General features: G+C 38.6%; 3 protein-coding genes across 6 annotated transcripts in view; 2 read left to right on the top strand and 1 right to left on the bottom strand.

The window, feature by feature from the left end:
• The window catches only part of LOC6619311 (zinc finger protein 585B), a 35,121-nt gene extending 25,490 nt beyond the window's left edge, over nt 1-9,631 (top strand). Inside the window, exons 3-4 of the mRNA XM_002043492.2 lie at nt 5,826-6,023; nt 9,105-9,631. Coding sequence (XP_002043528.1) covers nt 5,826-6,023; nt 9,105-9,441 — 535 coding nt within the window. The 3' untranslated portion in view covers nt 9,442-9,631. The remainder of the gene's footprint in view (nt 1-5,825; nt 6,024-9,104) is intronic.
• An 823-nt stretch (nt 9,632-10,454) lies between these two features.
• Nucleotides 10,455-13,363, bottom strand: LOC6619310 (activator of 90 kDa heat shock protein ATPase homolog 1). 3 transcript variants are annotated; one of them, XM_002043491.2, is made up of 5 exons: nt 13,229-13,363; nt 13,012-13,169; nt 12,293-12,929; nt 12,016-12,151; nt 10,455-10,902 (listed from the first exon to the last, which is right to left on the bottom strand). In XM_002043491.2, the coding sequence occupies exons 2-5, from the start codon at nt 13,157-13,159 to the stop codon at nt 10,759-10,761; spliced, it is 1,065 nt and encodes a 354-aa protein (XP_002043527.1). In that variant the 5' UTR covers nt 13,160-13,169; nt 13,229-13,363; the 3' UTR covers nt 10,455-10,758. The 3 variants fall into 3 exon arrangements, with proteins under 3 accessions (XP_002043527.1, XP_032583593.1, XP_032583594.1); XM_032727702.1 differs by having other exon boundaries at nt 13,012-13,187; nt 13,229-13,360; XM_032727703.1 differs by lacking the exon at nt 10,455-10,902 and adding an exon at nt 11,619-11,947.
• Nucleotides 13,364-14,010: 647 nt separating this feature from the next.
• LOC6619309 (cytohesin-1) overlaps nt 14,011-22,554 on the top strand; it is a 34,014-nt gene continuing 25,470 nt past the window's right edge. The window contains exons 1-2 of one of the 2 annotated variants that reach the window (XM_032727698.1): nt 14,011-14,265; nt 14,776-14,849. In XM_032727698.1, the coding sequence (XP_032583589.1) occupies nt 14,187-14,265; nt 14,776-14,849 (153 nt within the window). In that variant the 5' untranslated portion in view covers nt 14,011-14,186. Of the gene's footprint in view, nt 14,266-14,775; nt 14,850-15,921; nt 15,949-22,554 lie in introns of those variants that run through there. The other variant, XM_032727699.1, reaches the window with a different exon arrangement.

The following is a 22,554-nucleotide window of genomic DNA, read 5'->3' as shown; positions in this document are numbered from 1 at the left end:
AAATAATACAACAAAATATAACTCATTAAGTGCTGGGCATTCCGGCCAAAAAGCGCGAGGACACTCCATGCGTGGAGAGCAGCCACATGGTATTGGTATGCCCTGCGCTTGCAAATCAAGCTTGCGGCTATTTCACCAAAAACTGCAATATCCCCACTCCAAGAAATTCATATTTTACGGTTAAGGAACTAAGGGAGCGGAAGGAACAACATTTTTGGTCGGTTGTAATCCCGAACTAATCCCCTAGGGCGCTCAAACAACATTATTAGAATGGCTGCATCTACGGGTAATTTGAATACCTAAGTTTGGATTTGTTAATTGTTAAATTTCGTAATAATCATGACGCTGTTTGAACTCATCAACGCGTATCTGAAAGTCGACCGAATGATTACAGCGTTCTCTCTGTTTTTTTACGAGTATGATTGTATTTACGTTTTCCCCATACGCACGAATTCTTACTATGATTAATGTTAAGGCGTGTTTTTTAGAATTATATAACTGTCTAATGCTAATACAATGACATTTGCTCTTAACATTCTCATCAAGCGTGTATTCTGTCCCGCATGTGTTTTTTAAGAGCGGTTTCAGATTGTATCACAACACCGGAAAACATTATGCTCTCTTTTAGTTCTCGCATACACTTATTTTTCCCTCTTGTAATGGGATCTCAAAGGAACCTATTGCGACTGGCAAATCCTAATCGGATCGTCAAATTCCGCTGCTCTTCATAACTACTCATAACTTTCGAAGTTGTGCACTTCGCCTTTGCCAACTAATTCCTTAAGCAAACATTAAGTTGAAGTGCAACCTCTCCGCTGGGGTTGAGAATTTTCCACTTTTCAAGCGATTATTTGAAAAATTTATTAAAATGCTCATTTGAAGTTATTGTTGTGCTCGCTTGATGTAGATACTTTGCTTTTACGACTAACGAGACCAAGTGGCCAGCAAAGCTGCCGGATGGTGTCGCGGAGTGGAGCCTCTGAGCTCTGAAACTTTCAGTACGCCAGTGCCGAATGCAAAGGGAGGCCACGGGGAGAGGAAGGACGACGACGACATCGTCAGTCATGTCAACAGTGGAGCGCTACACACGCTTCCGGAATTTCAGACTCCAGCTAACTCAACTTTTACGGTCGTTCCTTTTAGCTGGCAACTCTTGGAGATAAAAGCCCTAAGGATGGTATATCACAATTCTGAATAGACTGACAAAAATTCGAAGTCGAATTTCAATTTTCCAAGTTACTTCTTGCTTTTACATATACAAGTACAAACACATTTCAATTTCATAATGATGTTCTAAAATTTAATTTGTTGATTTTGTAAATAGCCCTGGTTCCAACATGAATTTTTTTCTAATTGCCCAAAGATTTTCAAATGCGACTAGTTGAAAACTTGTACTCTATTACTAAAATATGCACTTGTGTCCTCCTCGTGTCACGTTTCCATCGCTGGTTGATATCCTTTGCGACTTCTTTCTCCAGTTCCGAGTTGGGATGGTCCTCCAGGAGGCGGCGGCTGAAGTTTGAGGCGTCCGCTGACGACGTCGTCGCCATCGCCGCGTCGGGCAATTCACTTTTATTGAAATAGCGTGCAATGTTCTGTTGGCTGCCTCTGTGAGTCGGACTCGAATTCGGATTTGGAGTCGGTTTCTTCCATCTCCCTCGTCGTCGTGTCCCTCGCCGCTCTGTCCGCTTCCTTCTTCCTCAGTGTGCGCTATTCTTCAGTTGGTCCTTCCTCCTTTTTCCATTCGGTTTATTTTTGTATTTTACGTCATTCCTATGGTGCATCATTCGTTTGCCGGCAGTTGATTCTGTTGATGGCACAAAGTGCAGTGCAATTCATTTTAATGGGTGCCGTCGTTCTCCAGTGATCCCGACCGCCACCACCCACGACCCGTGCTCTCCCCAACTTCCATCACTTGAGAGTCAATTTTACAAACTTGATTTTCCATTTCCAATGACGCCAGCCCGCTCCATTCGAGGATTTAGGGATTCTGCTGCCACATTGCATTCATTCATTTTTATGAATCTGCGAAATTGAGTCGGACATTGTTCGGTTTGCGGTCGGTTGGCACTGGAACGTGTTGTTCGAGTCCTCGGTCTGATGTCTCAGTCCCAATCACCCACCTCACTGTGGATTCCAGCTAGTTGTTGATGGCCATTGGCAAGTGTTGTGAGCTGGCTCTTTCAGCATTTGTTTTTAGTCCTAACTGATTGTTGGTGCTAGTCTAACGTATCATGCGGGAATTTAAAAACTCGCATCGGTCTAAGTCCAAAATTGAAAGATAAGTAATCCACCATACATTCAAGTTGTCGATGCATTCCTTTATACAAGTTCTCTCTTGGCTGCATACTTAAACCAGTTACTCGTAGACTAAAAGGGTATACTATATTCGTTGAAAAGTAGAAGGAAGCGTTTCAAACCATATAAAGTAAAGTATTCTTTATCAGGATCAACAGCCGAGTCGAAACCTCAGGAACTTTAAAAGCTACTTAAAGGTTGAGATTCAGCATACAGATTTTAGAGACAAAGACGCAGGTCAAGTTTGTTGACCCATGTTGCCACGCCCACTCTATCGCCCTAAAATCGACCAAAACTGCCACGCCCACATTTTTGAAAAATTTTTGGTAATTTTTTCATAATTTCTAACGAATTTCTCTCATGTTTCTCTCATAATTTCTCTCTGTTTATTCTTGTAAGTAGTCATTCTCTCTTGTTTTAACTGAGAGTGCGGTTAGTGATACAGACCAAAAATGTATTAGCTTTGTAGGATCACTGTGCCTAGTTAAAACATAATAAGAATTCATAAAAGGGTATTACTGAATAGTCAGTATATCTTAGCAATTACCCCGTTTATTGCCGACAATTCGCAAATCCATAACCATTGCCCGCGCCACCGTACTAATCCAAGTAGACGAACAAAATGAACATTTAAAACTTGGAGGCATAAAACAACGCAATAATAAAGCCAAAGAAAGTCAAGAAAATACACACATGTAGCGCTAAAAGGGGTTAATATGGAGCCGGAGGTGTGGTGCTAGACAAGTGCAAGGGTGACATTTAACGCTAATTTCCTGCAAAGAATTTCGTTTCGCTCAAGTTTGCCAGATAAGCGCCGAAGGGTCTTCCAAATGAGGGAATAGAAAGGAAAGCACTTCCCTAATTACACATGGTATATACATGTTGCCACGCCCTCACGAGTGCGCTGGGGGTGCAACGTGGCAACTAATTCCACATGCAGCACGGCCGAGGCATCAAATCCGGCTAATATCGCGCCAGCGAGAAACAACTCTCAGCTTCAGTGAGCCAGGACAAGAGTCAAGAAAGGACTTACGTACCCATTACATGAGAACAGCCAAGAAAGGCTATGGTGGGCGTGGGTGGCCGTCTGCCAGTGATGCTTGATGATTTTAGGAAAATTGCACAAATACAACATGACTCAATAGGTTCTGATTTCAGCAAAGTATCCAAATGGCCAAAAAAAATTATGGCCAAAATTTAAATTCTGAAAACTTTTGGTTTAAAAAATTATGCATTTTATAAGCCCTTGGTTTTCGTTTTTCGCCGAAAATTTCATGTGGGCACAACTAGTGTGTGCCCACTTCCCGGTGACTGACACCGGAAGCCTTCACCCCATGGCTCGACTAGCGCCCCGCGGCCCAGAAGTTTTCGCCCAAAAGACAAGACAAGACAAGAAAGACGCTGTCATAAATATTTATGCGAGTTTGGGGAACAACAATGCGAGCGCGCCTGGGCAAACATTCAGCTGCGCCAAACTACACATGCGATTGTCTAAGACAGCCAAAGACAGGAGTCCTTCTTGGAGGCTTCCTGTGGCTCCACCGCCTCCATCTGCCACCACAAACATCCTGCATCTTCGTGCAGCCGACAATGAGCAGCAGGATACATTTCGCACCTGCCGCACCCGTGACATGTTGGCTCAGCGATTTCGTTGGCGACGAGAGGAGCATCCGCTGAGGGCATGAGCATCTCTCTAATGGATGGCGTGCAAAAGTTGACACAACACCCGGACAGAGCCAACGCTTTGTCCTAGCTTGCAGATGCTGTGCTCCGACTCCTCCTCGGCACTTTGCGGGGGTGTTGATGACAGCTCAACTCCAGCCCGTGCCACGCCTGGAAAAGAGCGCTGAAAAGGGCAAAGTTTTCATCGCAAGACGTTCTCGTCAACTAATCGGCAACGAAGCTGCAGGATATGGTGTCCTATCTCTGGGAGATTCGCCTCTGAACAGCTTTTGGAAATTAAGCCTGGCAACGAAGCTGGCTTGTAAATATATGCGCATTATATGTGCACACCAAACTGCAGGCATTTAATGTGTAAATTATTTTAAGGTTTCATTGGAAGGACGGCGGAAATCTTTAGATACTTAGATTACATAAATACGAGTATCTAACGATTTATTTTGTTCGCTCCGCTGATAGCCTGATATGTGGAGTAAGCCATAATTGAATTGTTTCGAGAACAATGAGCTAATCCAAATGCTGCAATCCAGTTGAGACCGTTATGTTGAACGGTCTGTACCCGAGAACATTTATTCTGTTTTTCTGTGGGCGGACACACGTATTAACGAGACAGACGGTTATGGCTAGGGAAACTCAAGAACTTCCCGAGAAGAAAATGCATTTGAGGAAATAAAAGTTAATGTCGGAGGTGAAAACACAAATGGAAGCTGGGAAAACGAACCCAGCAAAAGATAATTTTGTTCGTTCAGCATTATGTTGGGGCTATTCCCTCCCCGAGTCCGCTTTGCTCCTCCCATTATCCCTGCAGCGGTAGCAACAGAAACAAGACCAATTTACGGCAAACCGTGCAGGTAAAATGGCATCCTTTTGTCAAGTCTGGCACAACCTTCGAGGAGTAGTGGCCTCCCACCATCTGGCATCTCATCCAACTGCACAACCAAGCTCCACAGCTCTGCCTCCTAGTCATCCTGTTGTGCCAGAGTCGTTGTCATTGTCGTTGCTATTCAAACTCCATACAAAGTGACATTTCACATATCACCGACGGCCCTGTCTTCCCCTTCCTTTCAAACTCGCGATGGCATCATTACAAATGCATGACAATGTTGTCCGTCCCCCTTCAAGAGAAGGCCGCATACTCCCAAATCCGTAGCTCGGGGTTTGTCTCGAAACGAGAACTTAGATTAAAGATTGAAACTTTGTTAATGTCGCGCCTTATTAAGAGAAATCTGTTTTCTCCTTGAATACGAAATGATCTAAGGAAATTACCACAATGCATGCCGAGACGAGGCAACACATTTGAAAAAATACATTTTCATATTTTTATACTAGTAATAGCTAAGAGTGGCTATTTAAAAGCACTCAAAACCGTGAAGTGTACAAGCTTTTTAAAAATGAAAGCACTTCAACTGCAGCACAGCCACTTTACCCAAAAATTCTGTGCCGGCTTATTTGAATCCTGATGTTGCTCCATTTCGAAGCGCTCACTAGGAACCAGGGCTACCCTTAGCTGTTTCGATTAATTAGGCGTAATTGATGTGCAGAAACTTTTGCCTACGAAAGTTTGCATTTTTGTTTTGCGGATCCTTTTGACTTGGCTGCGGCTGGACAATCGTGGACGTGGCATGAAACTCGTCTGGGTGGCTTTTGGATTTGGATTCGAACGTGCCTTTTGTCTTTGCCGTCCATAAAACGTGACTTTGGTGCGAATTACTTTTCCTTGATTTAATGTAATTAAAAAATTTCCGGCTTCTACAAAACAGTGGGAAGGGCCTAAAAATCTGACAGACTACTGCTTATGGTCTGAATTAAGGTGATTTGGTCCCTAATCTGCATTTTAAACTTTTCAGGTATTCCCTTAAACTTCATGAGATCAGCCACACGAAGGCAGTTCAGCGCAATTATCGCTGCCATTTTGCGGACTGCTCATATGCAGGGCGAACGCCGGAAAGCCTGAAAACCCACTTGGTCTCCCACTCCCAGGAAAGTCACAAATGTGCGCGGATGAACTGCAGCTATGTGGGAAAGAGCGAGCTGCACCTAAAAAGGTAAGTGATTGGTTTAAATGATTCCATCCATTCTGCATACATACTAGTATAACATATAGAAAACATGGCTCAGCTTGCCGATTTTAAGTTTTGTTAACACGGTAACAGGGTGATGCTGAAGTATTTTGTAAAATGTGAAGCTAGGAATTTTAAAGGTTTTACCCCGCAAACTTGATGTTCCACCTGCATATCTATTATTCCCACAATATGCCCTACAAACGCACTATACGAGAGTCGTTCTATTGCGAGTACTAATCTTCCGATCCGAAAAAGCTGGCTGAAGGCAATTGCAGGTATCAAAATAAACGAGCGACATTATCCGCACGAATTTGCATTTATTAAACAAGAAGGAGCCTGGGGTTAGAAATAGCAACAAGCGCAAGAATGTCATCTATAATTGCGGACTTTGGACTTTGAACAGCAATTGCATAAACTGATGGAAACTGGAAGGGTGCATTTTCAGTTGGCAGGGGAACGGGTGTGTGGCGATCCGTTGAAGGAGGACAGTCGCCAAAGTCGCAGCTCCTTCCTTCCCTACATAATCGTGACTTATCGATCGCCTTTGATATGCACATTGAATTCTTTTATATTTCTACTGCTCCCCGTTTGCCTGCGGCCATCATCTGCGACGATCAGCTCAGGGTCGAATTGCCGGCAATATGGTAGTGCCACTGTTGGCAAGCCACTGTTCAGTTGGCCGTCCCAGAGATGACCGAGAAAGGAGGAAAGGGACGAACCGAAAAGGTCTGCAGATTGCAGGTTGTAAGGCGTTTTGGACAAAGGCCAAGGTGAAGGGGATGGTAGTCGTCGGCTTTCCGATCGTTTTGATGGGGACGATGACTTCTCTTATATGCCACCGCTGCACAGTGGTCGAAAAGGCTTATTCAAATATTGAATATAGGATATACCAGATTCGGTAAAAAGTCTATAACAGGTGCAAAGTACCACTTTTTGAAAAAGAGCGCATTGAATATATTACATAGGCGTGGATTGGAATTTATAGTTGTGCTGTATCCTTCCTTATATCGTGTGTGGTGCTTCGAGTGCTTCGTCCGACATTAGCTCAATTGGTGTGCTAGCAATATTTTGGAAATTCAAATTATTGCACACGCTGCCTCAACTTGTAGGAATGCTTTGTGTAGTCGTTATCTAAAATTTAAATTTTTCGCAACATTTTCATGAATAACATCTTTCCTGCTTTGAACAAGGTACTTGTAGTTGATGAACTCTTCGCACGACTTTTGGTCTACAATGGCCCGCACTTTTCCTTAATTGACTTTTCTAATACCGCTTGATATTACTTTTTGAGCTTCCGGGAGTTAATCATGGTGTATTTATTATGGATGTCTTGTAATGTTCGGCCAAATTGCTTAACAATCTGATCGTTATAAAATATTATCATAATTATATACATTAGTTTCCAAAGCAATAGATCGATAAGCAAGCTCTCGCTATTGTACCGACATGACTTCTAAAGAATGTTCAAGATTACCATAGTTATTATTAGGTATAAAAAATACTGTTGACTGAATACTAGCGAGTTTTGGAAGTTCTTATTAAAAAGGTAATGCGTTTTGCTAACTTAAAAAGTTAAAATAAAGTTAATCAAATAAAAACACCTTTTACGAGATAAAAACAAAAGAAAACAGTCGAGTTTCTCGACTATCCAATAGCTAGTGGAAGTACGAGTGTACTCTATATGTATGTAGATTATAAATATATTATAATTTTGTTTTTTTTTTTAAGAAACGAAAACGCTTCACTTGTTACATACTGTATTAATTGTATTAAAGGTTGTCCTCGGCCGAAAATCGGGTCTTGCATAAATCTTGCCCAGGAATCCAGTCACTGGGACAGAAAACTGTTGTGATGTGCTTAACTCACATCCGAGATCTTCAATTAGCTATCAAAAGGCAGCGGTGGTAATCCTGGAATTTCAAAGCGCAACCAAAAAAGCGATCGGTCTGCAGTCCCGCCTTGGATTTGCAAGACGCGTTTCGCGGCTTTGTCGACATTCGACAGTGGTATATAGGGAAGGATGAGGGCAGATCGTGGTAGAAAGCCTCCTACAACTGGCGGTTCGATCTTCAGGCTCCATTACTCGCCGCTAATTAAGCCTACCGAGTCGCGTTCATCTGTTTCCCTTGGTCTTCGGACTTCAGTTTATTCAGTCGAAGCTTGAGATTTCACACAGATTCCGATTCCAGCAGCGCGGGCCCACAAAAAACATTGGCAATTAATTGTGAGACCTCGGTTTGGACAGTAGCTGATAAGTGGAGTGGACATCCAACACACACAATTGCAAGGACGCCGCTTTAGTGGGCTTCTGGGGAAACAGCTACAGTATTGGGCATAATTGAAGGTGCGTAACTAAAGTCGTGTGAGTGCGGGAATCTCTTCTTTCCTTGTAGAGCCTATTGGTACATTACTACCCGGACAATCTTTCAGGAAAAATAATTGTAATATTTTAGTTATTGCAAACAAAATGATTAATGCTTTAGGATAATTGGTCCTTTAGATACGTTAAATTTTCGAATCACTATATTTGTATTTTTATTTTTAAAATAAAATAATTTAAAACTAATCGATTAAATAATTTTAAAATAATGTAAAATGTTTAACTATCATTTTAAATAACGTTTCCTACAGCTAATGTTATTAGCTATTTTACGGATATTGGATGACGTTTCTTCCTTTTTTAAACGCCATCCATTCACAGCCATAGAATAAGAAAATAAAGATAAGAAATACGAATGCCCTCTCAGATGTAGCTCCTTGGCTAGTCGTCCTGACCAGACCTCTCGATTGGCCAATATAGGCTTCCGCTTCTAACCGAAAAACTGATCAACATCTAAGACAACCGGATTGGATGAGCCTTCCTTTTCTCCTTCTTGAGTCGAAAGGCAATTGGCAATTGCCAACTTACTCGTATTTTGATTTCGAGCGTGTGATTCGAATGCGAAATTAGCAATTAGTTCTGACTGCGGTGGCGGGACAAGCCGCCACTGGAATTTACTGCCTAATCAAGCGTTAAGATTTTAAATATGGCTTCGCTCAAGTTTATCCTCTCTTTTCCCGCAGGCACCTCAAGTCGGCTCATTCCACGGAGAAGAGTAGTGAGCAGTGGTTTTCGTGCGATCAATGCGATTTCAGAGCCCGCATCAAGGGTCACCTCCGACGGCACTCGTTGCGCCACTCGGGCCAGAAACCCCACCAATGCCCCCACTGCGACTTCCAGTGCAGCACCATAGATAACCTACGTAAGCACATCATCAAGACGGGAAAGCATCCTGGAATGTTCATTTACCAGTGCGTTAAGTGCTCCGATGATGCAGCCGGTGAAATATTCAAGAGCAACAGCTACAAAGAGTACCAGTACCACTTGGAGACTCACAGGCCGGTTGAGAAAATATTTTAGGGAACGTTGTTCCGAAGTATTATTTTTAAATATAAGTTATAATATATTTTGTCAACATTCTGATCAAATTAATAAACTTATAAACCCAGTTTAAAGTTTATAACGTTTCCCCAGATATCCTTTCCTTAAACTAAAACATGAATTGATGTTAATTCTGGATTATTCGTTTCAATACAGAACTGTTAAAAAACATACAGGAAGAGATTCATTTATGCACGTTGGGAAAAATCCCAGAAATCTTGGAATTATGCAACCCTTATAAAAAATTAATAAAAAGATGCCGATTAAAAGGCATGGCTTTATCAAGAACGTCATTGGTTGTAAATAAATGCATATCACACGTGCATTTGGATAATAGGAAGACTCATACGTATCAGCTTAAGTTCGATCTTAATTTTAATAAACATTTTTTGAAGTCCTTTAGTTTGGCCTTTAGTTTGGAGCTTAACAGAATGCTCCAAGCGAGAGGCAGTTTAGTCTCGCTCGGTTAAATATTAAAAATTCCCGATTTTCAGTTTGATAATAAGTTCTTGTTAGTTGCGCCACCTAATAATGTTCTATTAAAATAAAAAAAAACAAGAGAATTCTAAAGTCAAGTATATATATTATATATATGTCTAAAATGGGCATGGCTATATTTATTCGGCCGTTGATACTGATTCTGAATACATTCAGTTTCGGAATGTATGAATGTGGCGTGCATACGGACAGGCAGACGGACATAAACGAATCCACTTGGCAAGTGAACATGATAAAAAATATATATGTCTATTTTATAGCGCTATGAATGGAAAACTCTTTCATTATGTGGCCTCTATATATTCTCAGCAAATTTCTTCCTTTTATACTCATTCCCACCTACGCCATGCTTTCCTCTTTGGAATACGAAATGGTATGAAAATCGATCATAAAAATATAACTTTTTGAATTTCAGGCTTTTAAAGCTTATAAAGCTTTATATCCTTAAAAATAGAACAAGTTTATTATTAATATTCAATTCAAAATTATAAACATTTTGTTTTAAATTTTCGTTTATTGTTTCTCAATGTGTGAAATCAATGTCGAATGCCTGAATTGTATTTGATTTTTTGTAAGTAATGTGTTTTTAAAGCGAGCCGCCGACTTTCCAGTTCGATCGTTATAAAGCATTACCTAAGAGGATTTGAAAAAGCCTCCAAGGTCTAACAGAAATTACAGCTATGATTGGAAATGAAGTTCTCGCAGTACTCTATGGTGAATACAAATAATAATCCTTCGATAATCCGCCATCCACCAAGCCCTCAATCATTCTGTGCAATCCGCACTAGAAGCGTCCTCTTATAAGGCATCAGATATTGAGGTACCGAATCCAAAGGTCTGTTTGATGCTATGCCAATAGTATCGGTACCAGTTTGTCTTCATCGCATCAAATTCGGACGCTGGTATCCCGGTCTGCTTAAGCGACATCATTGTGCTGGATGACTGGAAGGACGAAGCGTTATATGTGAGGTATTTTCAAAGCAAATATTATTTTGTGATAGCACTGAAAGCATTATTCCAGGAATCTATAACGAGAACGCTTGCAAATTTAAAAAAATGCATACAGAATGTAAAATAGCAACTGCCGAACGTCAAAAAATCCATCATTGGTTAGTCAGGTCACAAAAATGAAGCTAAAGAAGGGATCGAAGAGCTCAAAATTTAACAAGAGAGAGTTCTATGAATTGAGAACAAATTCCAAAATTGTTCAAAAGTGTGGTCGTTACTCTGGGAGTATTAATAATATATTTTAAAAATGAGAAAGGTAAAGATCAATAAGCTGCATGGCCTCCGAACAGACGGTTGACAAACGGACATCGTGCATTAGCTTTACTAGTAGAGGTAAAAAAGTGCATTTCTTAATTATATATATTTGATGTTCGATAGAAATTGGCAAGGCAAATAGTAACAAGAGAAAAATCAAAACATTTTTCAAAATGCCAGACAGTTTTGTGGGTTTTAGAGTGGTCAAAATCTCGACGTCCTGATACCGATCAATTATACATAAAGGGTCGGAAAAGTTCACTTCATCGTGATACACACTCTTCAACGAATCTAGTAGACCATATTTCTCTACGGGAGTTTTTCATTCTTTTCATCCTTTTTCGCAGAGCCCTTACTTTAGGAATTCATTTTTAGATTAGATTCGAGCTTTTACATCGTGTTTAACCAAATTTGTTGGTTTCCATCACTAAACGTAATTCAGGTTTTATTCTGTAGCATAGTATAACTGAATGTACATTTCAAAAATGTATTTAACTAAAATCATTCCACTTATAAGTTTCAGTCCGACGTATTGTAAAGAATTTAATTATTGTCTTAACCAATAAATAACGAATAGACAAATCACAGGGTTTACATTTTTGCATAATAATAAATTCCACAAAAGGAATTTTTTATATAAATCAAATTGAGAGGCCCGTTAGGAATATTGTCTTATACTCGTTATTTATTGACTGATAGGGAGTACTACATTATGCGGGTCAATCTGAGAAAATTGAAAAGTCTATTACTCGTGTAGTAATAAATCTAGTTTTCGTTGTCGTAGTAACTTACAGTTTCTTCCAGGTCTATGACAACGTGTGAGTAGTGACCAGATGTCCAGTTTTTCAGACGCCAGCTCTGCTGTATTTTTTTTTCCGGGACGAGCTCTTCGAATTTTCCGAGCACATTGCCTCCGTAAAGAATGAATCTACAATGAAAGACAAAAGATTAGTTACCATAAAGAAGTGAAGACAAGGGTCAGGGGCGAAATGTATGGTTATTCATAACAAGATTACTAAATCAAGACACAAACGATCGTTTAATTAAACGACCAGGGACAAAAACTTACTCGCCACCGCGCGAGGCATCTACTTTGGCAGGTGACCTCGTAAAGGCAGTGACCATCTCCGGCTTTGTGAGAGCGTTGTAAAGGTCATTGGCGCTGCAGTGGAATTCTTCGGTCATCGAAAGAGTGCGAACGTCCAGTTTACAGCCGATGCCAGAGTTCTTGAGCCTAGAAGCCGCTACCGAGGTGTTTGAACCGATATTATGGGCTGCATTACGGATATTGTTGGCATCCTTAAAATTCGCCACAGGATTTCCCGCTCTGGCCTCGTCGCCCTTCTTTGGTAGGATCAGGTTCTTGGAGTACTCCTCCTTCAACTCTCGTATGTAGGAGGCCAGCTGCTGCCTCACGCGGTCTCGCCCCACGTTGTACATGAACTGTTTCAGGGTCTCCGACTCGTCGTTGGACTCGTCGATTGTCACCGTGATCTCCACGTCCGCCAGTTCGTTCTCCTCGGAGAGATTGGGAATGGTTAACTTGCCCTTGTGGCTCAGCTTGCTGTTTTTTAGGAGCTTTCCAGACCACTTGAGCACCAGCTCCCACTCGTAAAAAAATATGAGCTTGCCCTTGCGATTGTTCACGGTGGCCTCCCCGGAGCATTTGTCCACGGAGTCCACGGCGCACTCAATGTCGCTTTGGCCTGCGTTTTGAGAAGTTTACTTTTAGGTTAGGATATAAATACTATGTATGTTCTACACTACTACAAATTCTTATATACTCGCCTATTTTGAAACCCTGAAATAGCTGATGCAGGCGGTCCTTGGACCATGGCGTGGCGTTCTTTTCCGTCCAGTGCCAGTTGTTCACGTTGGTGGCGTCGGGCCGCTCCTCCACAATCCAGCGCGGATCTCCTTCTCCCCACTTGGCCATCGCTTTCTTACTGTATAATTGTATGAAACTGTCTTTAATTGTATGAAAAGCTGGAAGATGTTGGTTTACTTTTGATCCAGCAGTCTTAGCTTGCACTAATTCGGGCAATTCCTATGGCTAGCGAGTGGAATTTTCTAGAATTCTGCGGTTTAAAATAGGGATGTAAAAATTATCGCACACATATGCTGGCAGCGTTGCCACCAAGTCCAAAGTGTTTGTGACGTTAAAAAACCAAATGATGTGGAAATTTCCTGACGATATTTTCAATGGAGTTATGACGAAATACGTATTCGTTCAGGGAAATTTTTAACAGATTTAAAATGGTCAGTAAGTATTGGTGGTATTGTTTTTTTTTTTTTAAGAATTTTAAATTATAGCCGATTCCCGCAAATAACACCATAATAAAATTACTCAGCTTATTACTATCTTATATTATTTATACCTACCCTATACAGCATATATTTTTACTTGACGAATCGATCAGGTCTGACCTATTTTTTTTATTTATTCAATAATTTCTAGGTAGACGATTGCAATTTGACACCAAAAAATGGATGTAACAAATGGTCGCTTTTCAACCTATTTGTCTTGAAATAGATAAGAAAATGCCCAGCTCTAGTCTCTGAAAAAGTGTATCCCTAAAATATATTTAATGTTCTGTTGTAAGTAAATGAATAGCCCGTGATTCTACTGATTAAACAGTTCTCAAGTTAGGGTACAAGATGCAGTGGAATCAGGATATTTTAAGAGTTGCCACACGGAGCTCGCGTAACACCCAGCTTAAGACAGCATGCACTTCATATTTTTCAGTTGTTCACTCAACCGATAGCTGGATTCAGCACATCGCTAGTGGAGACCTGAAAGAAAATGGCGATAGAATTTTTTTGGTGTTGATTTGTTTATTATCCGTTCGTCTTTGATTGTTCAATGAAAAGCCCTAAAAATTAGCCAACTGCTGGTGAAAAATGTACAACTAGAGTGTGTGTCGTGTGCGCGAGAGTGTGTGTAGTAGCTCAGTAGCTCCGCGATGATTAGCGCAATGGACAATTTCGACAACAGATCGTACGGAGCCATTTCAAAGGGGCGAAGTGAATTCTCAATGCCAGGTAAACAGCAGATACTTTTGCTTGCCCGAAGGATATTGCCTAGCATGAACAGAATACGAATATTTGTATTGATGATAATTTTATTAAGCTCACAAATGGGGATACCCACAACTACAAAATAAGAGAAGCAACAAGCAACATTTGTATGTATGGACTTGTGTGCTAGGTGAAATGTTAGTGTGCATATGCATGTGTTCTCGTTTTTGGCCTTCATCAGAATTGAGTCCGAAGAGCTTTGGTAACGCTAATAAGCCAATTTGCACAATTAGCAAGCCATTGTGGTTTCGACAACCGAAAATTGTTTATTTATCGGCCTAAGCTTGTGACGTAGCCCACAAGATGCTTTCATCGCATCGCAAACAGCTCGTGCATGCACGTGTGTATGTGTGTTGGGTGCGTATGCCTGGAATGCTGCTCTGGTGTTTTTTTTACTGTTGTTGCTGCGATACAATTTACAAAATGCCCAGAAACAAATATATGAATTATTATTGATTCGCCTCGTTCTTGCAGAACTTACACCGGAGCAGCAAAAACTGCTGATTGAGCTGCGACGCAAGAAGCAGGAACTTTTACTCGAAATACAGGTAATTGACCATCAATATATACATACATTTTTGATTTTGGAAACCACGATTTAAAAACATATTCGCATACACTAGTAGTATGCAGAAAAACAATTACGTGATGTTGGGTGTTCTTTTGTCGAGTTTTTGCCAGCTTCTTTTTGAGTCATTTGGCGTCAAGGAGGGCTTGGCAGGCTTTGAATTTACTACAAGACACATCCTTAAAATATATAAATTCTAATAAACCGATAAAGAAAAGGATAAAAAGTCTTTTTGGGGCTCAGAAAAATCCCTTATGTATGTAGCTGAAATTAATTTGGGAAATACTGCATTGACAACACTGGCAAATGATCGAAAGTAAATATCCCAAAAATCATCATATGTGCATATATATGTATTTATACCATTTTATGAATACCTACAAGCGATACCAATTAAGTTTTGTTTCTACTTGGGTTGTTTTTAACGGCTTAATGCGGGAAGTCATGTGATCTGGCGGCTAGTGGCAATTCTAGCTATTTTATGTTGGTGTTGCGATCGTGACTTCTTAAGACTTCTTTATGTTTAATATCAGAAGTTTTAAAAAATATATATATATTTTAGTGGTCATATCAGTGTACCTGAATACAATGACCATGTTTTTCACCCCCACGATCTTGTACGATTGAAAAAAAGCATTTGAAAATGAGTTTTTAACGACATACATATGTATAGGCAAAGACACTAGAATATTCTAGTGTCTTTGATAAAGGCTTCTCTGGTGCCATGTGTTCTGAAGTTGTAGGAGTGTGAAATTTTCAAGATAAACTAGAGGACTTTTCCAAATGTGGTAGAACTAAAGTTTCTTCTATCAAGCTATTTTGCGTTTGGATACGCTTCATACAAGAACTATTACTGAAAAGCGTTAATTGTTCTGCATTGGGGAAGGAGTGTTTTTAGTTGCCTAATAACTTTCAAACGTTCATTTTTATAGCGTTGCATCAAAAGTTATGGAATTTCATGGACCAAACTGCTTTGAAATTGAAAATAAGAGAGCACGCCATAGACCAGTTTCTCGGCTAACAGATACCCTTTACGCGGGTAGTGGAATTGCGAACTAGTCTAACAAATGAATAAAAAGGTTTGAGAAAAGGTGTAGACTAAATGTTTTCAGTATTCCTATTAAAACGAACAAATATTAAAACATTTATAGAAAGTATGTTTGGTAAACGTGGCAAAACGTATTTTTATCGATAGAAATTTACAAATTTAAATATCGAAACAACATAAATACAGTTATGGCTGTAGAATAATTTTTTAAATGAGATAGAACTAAAGTTCTCTTACTAAACATGTTCTTGCTGATAGAGGACCCGACAAAAAATATTATTTCGAAAAAATTCTCAAAATACTTGCTATGATTTTAACAAAGGTGTCAATAATTTTTAGCAAGAACTTCTTAATATTTTTTGTGGTTGATGTTACACCTCACCAGCCTCATTACAAGTTGTTACTTGTACTTGGACTGCCGTACACAGTGATAATTTTGGTAGTATATTTAAAGTCTTGTCAAGACATAATGTTTCAATCACTCGATTTCCAAATATACAAATACAGGTCATCACAAAATAAAAAAAAAGGTTTGGTCAGTCGAAACCAACAATCCTTTAATCCTGTCCCTTTGGAATTCACTTAGAATATTAAAGTCATCGCTCCTGTAACGATCGGTTCGCCAGAACAAGAAAACTGCGTCTTCCAACAGCGAATGAACGATTTTTTCGCGTGCTATGATTATGGTTCTTCGAGGTGTGCCAAGAATCGTGATCTAAAGGGCACGAATTTTTATTTATTGGCTTTTAAACAGTTGCCTTTTTGTCATTGTACTGATGCAAGTGCTTGTATCGTCAGATTGTGAGAAAACGCAAAGGTGAGTGTGCTGAAAAGTCATTTATAAATTTGTGTGTGTTCCGATTCTTTCAATTAAATTATTAATGGTTACAATAAACATTTGATGAAATTATTGAAATTAAACTTTTTCTAGTGCGAGTCCTTGTTAACCGGCTTTATTTATGGATAATGATAAAACTTGATCTACCTTAATAATGTTAAACTACTTTTAGTGTAATGTGTTGTTAACCGTCAAAATTTTACTATGCACATCTGCACGTAAGTGGAAATCTTGTAATATTTTTTTCTGATTCCACCAAATTCCCGTTGCTACACTTTTATTTATTCTCCTAACTATTGGAATTTATTATTTTATTCTAGATATGCAATTAACACATCGTCCCCTACCTTTCCCTCTTTTGTTCCCCGACTGCCAGGAATAATAATTTTTAGCTCAGCGCAAAATTACCTATTTATTTTGTTCTACACATCCGATTCAGTTTTAATTTTTCGACAATTAGCCGAGTTTAGCATTCGGGTTAACTTGGGTAAAGATATTTGGGTGCTGTGAAGTTTGATTTCGTTCGCGTCGGCTAAGAATGGGAAAATCCAGACGGAAAGAAAAGTTAAATTCGTTTTCGGGTTTTATGACAATAGATGTACGAGTTTCCAACGAGTTTACGAGTAAAAGGCAAACAATTCTATAAATAATGGGCAAATAAATAGAATCGACTTTCAAAACCAGACAGTAGAACACTAAAAGTATGTAAACCCCAAAGGAAATACCAAGCCATTTTTATTTTATTTATTTTATTTTTTATTTATTTTATTTTTGAGTCGAACTAATGTCCCGTCAGTTGACTAAGGACAACGCCAAGAAATAAAAAATAGTTTTTAGGAGAAATAGTTTCACGACTTTATTCTTTGGATCTCAGCTTAAGACTAAAAATCAAATGCAAATTGGATTGAGGAGAAGCCTCAGTATTTGAACAATATTTGTATTTCGGGAGAGCCTCGCTCTTGGGTTCTTAAGATTAGGTAGCGTTGAAAGAGGGCAGTCAAATCTGCTTAGGTCAGGCTTTAGGATGTTTACAAGAACGGCTGCGCTGCGCCAAAGATAAACGAATGCTGCGCAGCTGGGATACATTATGGAAAATTACTAGAGTGCATTACTGATTTCTTTGAAATAATAGAAGTGGCTGGTTTGGACCACCCAAATACGTCACTCCCCTTCCCTTAAAGAGAAGCCTATACTTGGGCTGGGATTGATGGATATAGTGTGGGAAATGGAGTTTCTTCTATTTCTGTTTGTTGTGGTGTGTTTTGATTTTGATTTTTTCTTATTTTAAGTTTTGCATACAGCATCATAAATGGTTTAAATGATACATATCTTAAATATGAGTACAACAAAATTAGTGCGATTATTACAATGATCATTTGTATGTAAAGTGTAATATTGTTCTCTGAAATCATCTCAACAATGTCGTGTTTTACAATATTTATTTTTATTATATTAAGTGGTGTCAAATCTATTTCTGGTTTTAACAGATTTTCACTTAAAATTATACTATTGATTTCTATTTTGCATTGCGTTAGTCTTATCATTTTGTTTCCTTCTATTTTTATTTTATTAATTGAATTTTGGCTATTTTGGTTAAGAATTGTTTGGGTTAAGTTCCAGGTTACAATTGTGTTTGGTTCTATGTATTTTATTATTTCGTTCGTGTGTACTGGCTTAAAATTACAAATTGGATTTAAGTGTTTAATAATATTGGTGACACATTCATTTTTTACTTCTTTATTTTCGGTATTATAAACTTTATTTTCTTTTTCAAAATATGATTGTGTGTCTTTGTAATCTAGCTGATAGCCGTTGGAGTCTGGGTAAGGGATTATTTTAATTGTGTTTATTAGTGAAAGGTAAATGGGTATGTGGGATATGATTAATACTTGGTTATCATTGTAGTTAATCCAAGTGGATGTTTTAATGTTTAAAATGTTTTGGCTGTTCACATTTTATTTGAGAGTTTATTAATTTTCTTTTGTTTTTTGAATTGCGTTTTGTAGTAGTGCGTAACTCTATTTCTATTAGTGATTTTGTAATGGTCAGGGTCTGTCTGTTCTACATTTTTGGTTGGTTTAAATGGGTTTTCTAATTTGCCTTTCTGTAGTGGACCTTTTCTGTAATTAGTGTCAATATTAAATTCCTGTCTGTCTTCATTTATTTTGTCTATTTTCTTTTCTTTAATTTTTTGAGTGTCTAATATTGGATGCCCAGCGTATAAGAAAATTTGAGCAGGTGTCTGTCCAGTAGTGTCATGTTTAATTTTATGGTTGTATGTGTAGAGGATTGTTTCTATCTTGCTTAATTTTACTTCTTCATCATCAGATGAATTGATTATACGAATTTTTTCATTTATTGTTTTGTGTAATCTTTCGACGTCTGCTACCCCGTTTTTTGCTGTATTGAGCTGTAATTCGACTTCTTCTTCCTCAAGCCATCGCTTCAAAGATAAACTGGAGAAAGCTCCGTCTCTGTCTGCCTTTAGTAATTTGGGTTTACCTAGTTGATTAAAAATGCGCATTAATGCGTTTCTGCATTCTATCCAATCCTTAGTTTTAATTTGCTCAAGTGTAGCGAATTTAGAATAAATATCAATGCAACTGATGTAATGTTTTCCCTCAGATGAATAAATATCTACTACAAATTTTTCTCGGCAATGTTCCGGGTTGGGTGTGATTTTTAAAGGCATTTTGGTGTTTCTATGTTCTGTTTTGGCCAAATTGCATATGTTGCATTCGTTTATTATATTCTGAATTAATAGTTGGCTATTTGGAAAGGAGTGATTTTCTTTAAATAATTTTGTCATTTTCTGTATACCAGGGTGTAAAAGTTTTTCATGTGATTGAAGTATGATTTCTTTGAATTCGGCGTATGAACCAACGTTCTTTAATAGGAAAAGACTGCGAATTACTTTTGTGTAGGTGGTAATAACAAATTCTATGTGTGCTCTTTGAAGAATTTCAAAATCTACATCGCTCTCAATATAAATGGTAATGTTTCTATGGATAAAGTGATCGAGTAAAATTTGTTTGGCCTTTTCAAGTGTCATTACATCATATTGAATTGTGGTAATGGAGTTACCGAATATTTTTGAATGCTCTACTTTATTTTTATCGGATTTAATAAAGATTATTTGTTTTTTGAAATAATTTATTGTTTTTTCTGTTAAATGAATAAGGTTGCTATTGTCCTCTTCTGCACTATGTTGAGTAGCTTCACTATGATGATTTTCTTCAATTTTAATTCTTGATAATGCATCGGCAACTGAATTTTCTTTCCCTTTAATATAATCTATTTTAAATTGGTATTCGCTTAATCTAACTCTCCATCTTTCTAACTTAGCATTCGGTTCCTTTAAGTTATGAAGCCATCTAAGAGGTTGATGGTCACTGTCCGATGGTCTTAGTCGTTTAGTAATCGGGAAGTTAGTATTTTTATATGTAGAGGTTTGTTGTAGTCGAGGGTATGTACAGCTGCGGTTAAAATAATAGCACTACTGCAGGTGGAAAGTTGATTTCCTAAAAAAAGGTATTGGATGTTTATTTTTTTTAAAGTCTGATTGCATGAATAATAAGTACCATATATTGTCTCTCTATGCAAGAAATTTTGACTCTCTCAATGTAACGGTTTTTTTTGTTTTTGGGCACTTTCTGCAAAAGGGCGCTAAATGAGGCGGTAACAAAAATAGCACTGACCACGTTTTTGCTGAATAAAATTAATAGGAGTGGTTGCTTTGGGTTTTTTTTCGACAAATTTTGAAAAAAGGAGTTGCATTAAAGGTTTTAATTGAATTTTTTTCGAAAGAAGCCCAAAAATTTTCTAGTTATGGGGTCGGGGAAAGCATTCTACCGTCGAAAAAAGGAATTTGATTAAAAACATTATCTCTGAAGGTAAAACCTACGCTAAAATGGGACGGTTTGTTGGTTTTTCAAACAAAATGATCCGCAACGCACTTCTGTTTGTCGAAAATAACGAAAAACGTGGAAGAAAGTCCTCTATGTCCAACGTGGAGATCAAGCGCTTGGTTCGGCAAAGCAAGAAGGAGCCTTTTAAGCCGGCGACGGAACTGAAGAAGGAGCTCCAGATAGCTGCCAGCGTGGAAACAGTTCGCAAACACTTAAGACAAAACAACCTTAATGTGTGCAGTCCCAGAAAAGTCCCGCTTTTGACTGCTAAGCATGTGGCAAAGCGAATCGAATATGCCAAGATACGCAAGGACTGGCCTGTGGAGAAGTGGCGCCACATTTTTGTGGTCAGATGAGAGCAAAATTGTGTTTTTTGGTTGGAAAGGCTCTCGGTCTTATGTTCGGCGTCCACCATGAGCTGAATATAATCCTCGCTTCACATTTAAGAGGGTAAAGCACGGGGGATCACACATCATGGTATGGGCGTGCTTTTCATACTATGGAGTAGATCCGATTCATATGATTCAAGGCATCATGGATCAGCACATTTACACAGATATCCTGGAAAATGTGATGGCACTATATGCCGAGGATGAAATGCCGTTTTTTTGGGACATTTCAACAGGATAACGACCGAAAACACACGAGCAAGAGAGCTCGAAAGTGATTTGAGCAGAAATCGATCCGAGTAATGAAATGGCCTGCTCAGTCACCCGACTTGAATCCAATCGAAAAACTTTGTGCGGACGTAAAAAAAAGGTTTCTGAAGCCAAACCCAACAATAACGAGGAACTTTGGTTTCATGGGAGATCGAGGATCAAGGATTCATGGAGCAAAATTCCTCAAAAACGGTACCAGGACTTGGTGGACTCCATGCCAAGAGGATGCGCAGCTGTCATTGCCTACAATGGTCACGCAACCAAATATTAATATTCTTTAAGCATAGTTCTTAAGATATAATCCATTTGTTGAACTCTTATTTTATTTTTTGATTTAGTTTTAGCAAAATACGAGAAACAGTGCTATTTTTGTTACCGCCTAAACTTGAAGGTTTTTTTTGTTTTACCAACTATTTTTAAAATATCCATTAGATCTTTTACCAATTTTATTATTACGATTGAAAATCATTGCAGTATTTAAGATTAGTTAAAAAAATTATGAAAAAATGTCAGAAAATAGAGAAACGATGGGGCAAACACGAAATGTGCTTATGGTGCTATTATTGTTACCGCAACTGTATTTCCTCTAAAATGCGTTGTTTGGGGATTTTGGGCTTTGTTGGGATATTGTTGGAAAGGATTTTTTTGAATAATGGGTTGTGTGTTTATGTATTGGTTGGGTCTGAAATAATTAGGTGCGTGCCACATTGGTGGGTTATTAGTCATCTGCCGTGTATAGCTAGGTCTAAATGGTTGAATGTATTGATTAAAATTAGGTTGGAAGGGTTGGGAATATTGTGAGTAACTTGGTCGATTTTGAGTTTGAACATTTGTATTGAATTTTTGTGCTTTCGAATTCTGATTAGAATTTGAATTTTTATTACGATATTCTGGGTTTTTATAAAATTCAAAATTAATGTGTTCTTCATAAATTCCCTCATTTTGTGCAATGGTAATTAAGGATCTTAAGTCTGTAATATCGTGATGGGCTAAAATAGTGAATAATTGTATTGGTAGTTTCCTTATCAGTATCTTAATAGATTCTTTAATAGCCTGAATATAAATAAGAAAATCCGATTGGTTACCTTCCAGGTGTAGTTTCGAAATTAGTAATTGACGTCGTCTTTCCGCTTCTTCCCAGAATGCTCTTAGGCTTCCTCTGTATGGTGTCTCCCTGAAGTTCTCCAGAAGTTTGTAGTTTGGTGTTTGAATTTTAAATTCCGCGATGAGTC

This window comes from Drosophila sechellia, chromosome 2L (assembly GCF_004382195.2).
Source record: "Drosophila sechellia strain sech25 chromosome 2L, ASM438219v1, whole genome shotgun sequence".
Taxonomy (NCBI): Eukaryota; Metazoa; Arthropoda; class Insecta; order Diptera; family Drosophilidae; genus Drosophila; species Drosophila sechellia.
This window is presented reverse-complemented; position numbering and strand designations above follow the sequence as displayed.

Bases quoted from the DNA above. Each gene is read 5' to 3' on its own strand.
- LOC6619310 (XM_002043491.2), bottom strand. From the start codon at position 13,159: ATGGCCAAGTGGGGAGAAGGAGATCCGCGCTGGATTGTGGAGGAGCGG. The intron at 12,152-12,292 runs GTAAGTTTTTGT...CTTTCATTGTAG, and splicing joins GATGCCTCGCGCGGTGGCGA to ATTCATTCTTTACGGAGGCA. The intron at 10,903-12,015 runs GTAAGTTACTAC...TCGTCCTTCCAG, and splicing joins TCATAGACCTGGAAGAAACT to TCATCCAGCACAATGATGTC.